Raw genomic sequence first — 8,259 nt, forward strand, 5'->3', positions numbered from 1 at the left:
TCCATAACTACTCATATTCTTTTTTCCACACCAGTTAGAAGTAGTATCAGATTAGCCAAAACACTGGAATATATAATAATCAAGTCACCACATGTATTTTAAAATCATACTTAAGTGGTATGTTGCTTTTGCTAGAGGCTGGTAATAAGAATCTGGCATTATAAAAGAGGTTGTAAACCAGCATGACCATTGGAGTAGTGTTCTTCCTCTGTCCCAAACTTGCACAAAACTTTAAAACAACTTCTTATGCCCCCTGAATCTCACTGTAGTTTACTACCACACTAATTCTAATTATCTTATAAGAGAGGAAAGTAAAACCATTTTTTCTTAGCCTTTTATACAGTTACTGGTTAGAGATCTTTCTATGTAACATGGCTATTAAAATTTTTGAGGCAGCATAAAAATTTAGTTTTTGCAAACTGTCACAGGGCAAAATGACAGTTTGTGCCAAATTCAGGCAACACAAATCATCAATAAGAATTTAGCAGACACTGAAAGTACTGGGCTGCAGGGTTGCATTCACTAGCATTATTAGCCCCTAAGCATTTTTGAAATTAAGAAACAAAATTTTGTAGGAAATTTCATAGGAGTTGTTTGAGTACTCTTCTGAATAATTTTTAACTCTTAACCTCTTCTTTTTTGATTGAATATATGCATCCTACCTTCAGCGTTCTGATGTTTGGTAAAGAGACGGGAAATCTTTAGCATGTAAGGTGACTTTGCACTTAGGCAATTCCACTGCAGTACCAGGTGAATGCAAAATCAGTCTCTGTTCCAGAAACTTTAGTTTCCCCAAGTCATGCTTTTACTAATAAAAAAAAGATGTTAATCAGCTTACCCATGATCCAAATTTCATCAATCTTTGAAAGAAGAAAACAAAACATTTTACCCAAAAAGGTCTTTTAAGTCATTACTAGCTGAGCTGCTGTTTGTCATTGTGTTTGCTGGTTGTGCAAAGTTCTGAGGAGCAAAGAAAGGATTACCCTGTATACCAAAGCCAGGCTGTCCTATCATGTTCATCTGAGGTCCCAAGACTGAACTGCTCGCATTTGGGGACCCTTGTGAGGGTACAAACTGATTAACCCACTGGCTTGATTTCTGTTGAGCCAACTGTTTCATGCTAACTTTGGGTTTTTGAGGACCAAAAAGATTATCTAGAGCAGACATATCTGGGGGTCTGTTTTGTTGTGTCAGTGGAGAGATTGCAGATGCAGCATTCATAGGACTGTAATTTGGCATATTGGCAGTCGGTACAATGTTCATCTTGGTAGTTCCTGTTGCACTTGGACCACTGAAGAAATTCTGAGTGGTGGGACCAGCTCCCATACTGAATCCAGCGGTCTGAAAACCCATATTAGTATTTAGTCCATTTGTTATATTTCTCTTTGTGTTGTCAACAGGTGATGAAAATCCCATTCCAACACCCATAGAAGGGACAGAAGAGAAGCTGTTTGAAGATGCAACTTTAGCTTTGTTGATAGAATGGCTAGTCAAAGATGACATATTATCTATCAAGGTATCTGTCAAGTCTTTTGTCTGCAAAATACATAAAAGGCAGTTAAATGCTTTTTCTGTACACTCTAGCAACAGTCTTCATCATTGCCCCTGCAGAAGTGGCATTCATTTTTCAGAAACTAGAATTTACTGCATGGAATTGGGCATGAAATGTGGTTATACATAAGAGCAATTATGCCGTTTTTGTTCTTTGCAACTTAGAACTAATTGTTATGCAGCTTTAGTTTGACAAGTAAGACTATACATGAAGTACTACTGTGACTATTTCCTTATGTGCCCCATTCCTATCCCCAAGCCTTATATATATTTAGTTAATAAACTCTTCAGAGCAAAACCTTTTCTAATATGTGCTTTTTCCTTAACTAGAACAATGGCCTTCCAATAACAATGATACCTTTGGAAGCTCCTGCAATTTAAAAAGTGGGAAATATTGCCAATGGTGCAAATGGAAGGCAGATGACAGTTTATTTTAGTTTTTCTCAGCTGTGCCATTGTACTACCAGTGAAAACAAAGGCGACCCACAGGAGAAAAACAATACTAAATGCATACAGCACTTGAAAGGAAAAAGCATCACAGCTCCAACGGAAACAGTGCAGTAGTTTGTTCTTTCTCACCTGCTTCACTGGAGGTGTTATTGCAGTTGCTTGTGGCTTAAGAGGTTGCTGGATTTTCAGTTTCTGTGCCTGTTCTTGTTCTTTAGCTAACTTTTGCTTCTCTTCAAGTGTAAGTGATGCCTTTAAAAGGGAAAGTACTGATACTAAGTTGCACAGAATGGTTATTCTTACATTGATATTTTTATTTCATAAATAGGACTGTGATTTCAATAATATGTGGTAGAACAAGACGTATTATTTATACAAAAGAGAAAGCAGATAAGCACAAAATCTATTAGAATATTTATCATATTGCTAAAAAGTACTTAATGCAAATAAATACAATATTAAAAATAGCATGATGAGAAATCTGGGTAGATCTCAAATAAAGAGGTATCACAAGAATCCCATTTTAGCTTTGTCTTCTTAATATTGGGCATAAGAAAAAGTGTTCTTCAGAGTTTTTGTTTTTATATGGTTACCAGCTGGCACTTGATATAGAACTGCAACTGACCACAGTGTTGGAAAGGGAATTTTATTTTAAGGTTGCTTAAGAGGCTTTCGAGTATTTTAATTCTACTTCTGTTAATGATGAAGGATAAAATCATAAAATCGTTACTCCTAATGTCTAAAGTGAGTCAGAGGGTTCAGATAACTAGAAATGGAAATGATAAAATGTACAGATTCTGGGGAACCATTTACGTAATTAAGAGCATGAAAAGAATTTTACGACAGTTCATGCTTATGTTTAATATTCTATGTCATGTCATGCTTTTTCTTTGCTTCTTGTATTTATCCCCACATTGAGTGTTCATTTGGACTTAACTTTGAATTCTACAGTAAATGTTAACTTCTGCTACTACATTTTATCTACATTTTATCTTCATTTCTGTTTGTAACTTTATGATAAAGTTGCCTATTTTGATTTTCCTATCTAAATCCACTGCTGAAGTTTCAGTTTCATTGAAATCTATAATTAAGGAGAAAGAAAACGACCAAAAATTTGTAATCCTAATTGCTGCCTACTTTGTACAAAGCTATTTTCAAGGAAATGCTTTCACAGAAATTCAAGGATATGATGTGAACGTTTTTCAGTGGATCTTCACATGTGACTATGTATGGTGCTGTGCTATACAAAAGCAATGAGTTTTTCTTTTAAAGCTTTAAATATGGTAAATATTTACACATAATCTTTATGCAACTGTAGCAGCCTTGTATTAGACAGATGGATGCAACAGAATCCCAAAACCAAGTAAAACCCACCTTTTTCTGTTTTGATGACATCTCATTCTCTTTACTATCAGATCCACTAGTTAGAAGGTCAGTTCCACTAGTATTAAATACCTTGTCAATCTGTTTAAGTTCAAAGAAACAAAACCTGTTATTTGAAATGCTGTGATTTGTTGTAATTGACTAAGTAATTTTAAATTTCAAACTTCCGTATGTAATGCAATATAATATTGTCCCTTACCTGATTACTTGTACTACTAGATCTTGCCTCTTCAGACACGCTCATTTGGTTAGCGATATCCAAAGATCTATACAGTGCAGAGCATATATATCACAAAAAACCCACTTTGCAGTCACATCCACAACACTAATTCAGCAATGCAGATTATTCTTCTTCATTTGAACAACACAAAAAAATTGCATTATGAGAGCACTGACATTTATGAGAGCACTGACAAAGGTTTCCTAGTGGTCATTTCACATGGTCTCAGCTCCTCCTTTTGAACAGGGTGACACACACTTCAGGTAGCCCAATTTGTCTCAGAAATCTCACCTCGTATCAGACTCCATAAAATAGCTCTAAATATCTTCAAATATCACAGCCTTCTAAAAGGCTGCAATGTTTCTGTTTCTCCAGTATGGTTTATTTCTCAGCAACTACAGAAAAGCAACTTAGCATATAGAACCAAGACATAAACTGTACTAGTGAAGCTCAGTATGAACTTTTACATTTAATGAATTAAAAATTATTGACTTAAAATAATAAACTGTGACTGAACTGTATAAAAGTAAAGGATTTTACTGTATAAAACCACAAACATGACAATGTTGTTATCATTCTAGGACTAACAAATCTTCTGACAATTGTGCTTATTCAAGGTAATTCTCAACTACTGAACTAAGAACTACCTAGATTTTTTATTGCTATGGCTAGCGTTTTCTCACATTTGCTGAAAAATTAACTGAAATTTATCTCTGCTCACTTGTTCCTTCTCTAATACAAACATAAACAAACACTTACTTCTGTTGCTCTTGCATGACATGAAGTTGCTCAAGTTTTGTTTTATGCTCTGCCTCCAATCTATTAAGCATATCTTTTATAACACAAATAAAAGAATTGAACTGGAAAAGAAATATACAAGAAGTTTGGATTTTGCCGTGATGGAATTCAAACACATAACTTAAAAGGTAAAAACTCATAAAACTTACAATATACAATTTCAGATAAACTGCAGATTCAAAAATAATTTATAATCCACCTTCACTATCTTGCATTAGACACCCAACTACAAGCAGAATGTATACTGAAATAGTGAAAAATACATGTCACTAAAGAGGAAAAAAAAAAAAGTAGGGCAATGCAGACAAAAAAAACGCAGGAGTATTACCAGATTCATTAAAAAAAAGAAAATAATCCTATTAGGTATTCCATTTCCTAATATTTCATAGCAACATAACTGCACTTCTACATTACCTGAAACATTTACAAACAAAAGAAAGGGAAGGAACATTAAGATTGTACTTTAGCTTTTAATTTGAATTGCCATTATGTTAGTAGCTAACTGCTTTTGCAGGATATTTGGAAGGTGATAGTATTAATTTTGAAATTTTATACTAGATCAGTTAAATCCACTGAAAAATAACTAGCTTTAAACATGCAAATATGGATTTTTCTCTGATAACAGTTTAAATTTATTCTCTGCCAATTATCAAGTAAAAGCATGCAAAACAGTCATGTTCCTACCTGATTGAGATTAAGATTGTTCTCAATACTAAGAGGAATCAGATGGGGCAATACTTTTCCTGCAAGCTGTTCTTTGGTAATTCCCAACTTCTTATGAGTAAATGTACATTTGTAAATACCTGAGATACAACATCAAAATAGCAAACATTGTTAAGTTTAGTAAACAATGTGAACAAACTCCAAGTAGCACACCCGAATATGTGTTCATCATCTGAATGTACATTGGCTCTGTGTGTAAGCAGGGACAAACATGATCAAGGGAATCATAAAAGCCAAGTACTCATCCACAACTCAAACATATTATAGCAAAAGGCTTTGCTGAAATACAGAACAAGAGGAGGTCCAAAGGAATACTTTGAAGCTATGAGACCTGGTATTAGTCAATGTATTGTTCTGGTCAATTATTTGAGAATATGCATCTTTGAACAGATCACAAGCAACTGAGTTACCACCAACTCACAAATTGCCACTGAGAAATTAAGCTGTGTTAATTAAGGATGTGGTCTCTCCTGGCACACTGAAGTGGCTAGGATTAGCTATCACGCTGCTTTCTTATTGCATTTTACAAAGACTCTTACCTAGAAGTTTGGGGCTATGTTACACATAGGCTCAGAAATCATGTATAGTCTTTATCTGTTCTAAAATCACTGAAAAAAGAACACTGACAGGCATGAGGGATCCAGTGTTAAGTCCACAAGTTCTACAATATTTCAGACAGGAGGATTCCTCTGCTTAAATAGTCCACCTCTGGCAGCAAACGCTGAACATACTAGCATAAAAGAAGCAGCAGCTTTCCTCACTTTCAATGGTTAGTATTAGAACAGAGCTGTCAGCTGGCCAAAGAAGGTATCACATACAAGATGGAAGGTATTATGATTCCAGAAAAAAGGAGAGCCCAAGTATATAAAATTGATTTCAGCCCATGATTTCCAAACTAGGCTTCACTTATCCACTGTATCCCAGTAGAATTCAGGAGTAATCAACTAAAGTTAAAAGACACACTGTCCCTCATTCTAAGACAGCAAATACAAGTCAAAGCTGCAAGGATTAAGGGAAACAGGCAGCTTTAAACCAGTACAGATAGATGCCTTCTTGCTGATTTTGAGTAAACCAAAACAATGTCGCCATCACGTATTATTACAGTGTTTAATGAGGGCTGTTGCTGGTACAGCTCAACCGTTACAAATGGTCTTCTGTCTACTATTTTGTTGTCACTAAGAGTCTTCCAGACTTGACCACACAGTCACATCTCTTTCTTGGCAGTGGCTCTGGTCATTGCATCTCCTTGAGCCCATTCTAGTTGTTAAAATCACACATCCTGAGTTGGGCAAGCACCAGAGTGGCACTAGGAAAGCACAACTGGGAGTGAGGCCTCCCCTTTCAGAAGTGACAAGTCACTAGATTGTGTTAGCTATTTTGTGAAACCTCACCCGGACCATGCTCCACTTCAGTGCAAGGGCAGCCATGTTTGCTTAAATGCCCCAGAATAGGAGTCTATCAAAACCTACAGTAAAGAGCAGTAGATTTGTAGACAATCATTTATAGAATCTGACATGCAAGAGTGGTAAGAGAAGGCAACAGTAACATCTCAAAAGCTCCAGCAAGGTGCTCAGCATCTGAAAGAAGACAGATCATACACTCTTCTGAGGAAAACAGCCTCTCTGGCTGTGTGGACCATACAGTCCATGAAAGTCTCACAGCCCACGAACTGCACTGAGTAGTCAGAACTGCACAGGGCCTTGAAGACTACAAATATGTGTACTAGTGTTCGGAAGCATCAGCAATAAGTAACGTAACTGGACAGGGTCATACTTAAGAACCAGAAACGGGAAGTTTTTGATAGTCGTTTTAGTGATACACTATGCAAACATTATCAATGATAATACAGAAAGCTCTCAGATTTATGATACCAAAGCATAAAAGAGGAGAAAGTTGGAAGTATTAATTACCTAAAATTCCCATTAGCACTGCAGGTTCCTTGGATGGAATTTGTTGTAGAAAAGGTAAAATATCATCAAGCACAAACCATTTATCCAAGTACTCCAAAATCTTGCCTAAGCACACTAGTGAGTTTACCCGGACCTGCGCAGTACAATAAGAATTAAACAAAGTCTTTACTATATTTTTGCCTAAGAAAAAAACCCCCACCCTTTCAAATACTTAGAAGAAAATAGGTGCTACTGAAACTACAACCTTCATATCTGAAAATTCAAGACAAGTTAAAAAAACCCTTTTGTCTCATGAGAGGAAAATACATATAGTTACACACTGCTGACCAAATCTTGGCTTTTCTGCAGGACAAACACTGTTAACATATATTATTGTGGAACACACTTCAACAATTTTTACAGTTATTATTAACACAGTAAATTGTTAACAAGTTTAAAAATTATTACAGTAAAAAAATAAATGGTGCTTTTGTATCTGTAAAACGTAAAAAAAAACCTCAAAAAGAAATCAGAGCACATGGACAGGCTTTTCTTTAAAGACATAACAGCAGAAAAGGCAAAGTAATTAAAGGTAACAACATTTCCTGAAGACTGAGAGAGAAAATTATTATAATACTTACAGCAAGAGAAGAAGTTTGCAAACATGCATTTTTAATTCTGGGAATTAATGAATTTTTCATTGATGGGTAATCTATTAAATTGGCAAATGTGGGAATTATGTTTAGGCAAAGCTCCTATAAAAAAAAAAATTCCGCATTAAGTTTAAAAAGAAACATACATGTTTATTATAAAATTAGCACTAATATTACTGAAGATCAAAATTAGTTTAAAATGTCTTTGTAAGCTTTCCTTTTAAGGAAATATTTAAGGAAACATCATGTTTGGCTAAGCTGACCTTAATCTATCAGACTTCACTTAAAAATAGCTAGAATAATAAAGCTTCATGATATGCAGACAGAACCTTGGAAAACTGATTTCAAAAAGAGTATTCATAAACTTGTAATACAATATTTGGATAGAAAGAATATTTTGCATTTTCACAAAAAGTCTTTATATAAAACCAACTTCTATTACATCAAACTATAACATTTTCCTATATAAGCAAAGCAAATCAAAATTGAGTGAGGAAGTGGACACTTTGGAAGGGAGAGACACCCTGCAGGAAGACCTGGATAGGCTGGAAGAGTAGGCTAACAAAAACCTTATGAAGTTCAACAAAGACAAATG

At 35.1% G+C, this 8,259-nt stretch overlaps 1 protein-coding gene across 1 annotated transcript; it reads right to left on the reverse strand.

Moving 5' to 3' along the window:
* Positions 1-591: 591 nt before the first annotated feature.
* Positions 592-7,766, reverse strand: LOC104162673 (SCY1-like protein 2; the record flags this gene model as incomplete). Its single annotated transcript, XM_009701464.1, has 8 exons — positions 592-1,536; positions 2,131-2,250; positions 3,373-3,462; positions 3,581-3,647; positions 4,361-4,461; positions 5,084-5,202; positions 7,033-7,165; positions 7,653-7,766. Coding segments are annotated over 8 exons (1,395 nt in total), but the record flags the coding sequence as incomplete, so codon positions are not given.
* Between the last annotated feature and the right edge of the window lie 493 nt (positions 7,767-8,259).

This window comes from Cariama cristata, unplaced genomic scaffold, assembly GCF_000690535.1.
Source record: "Cariama cristata isolate BGI_N322 unplaced genomic scaffold, ASM69053v1 scaffold45845, whole genome shotgun sequence".
NCBI lineage: Eukaryota > Metazoa > Chordata > Aves > Cariamiformes > Cariamidae > Cariama > Cariama cristata.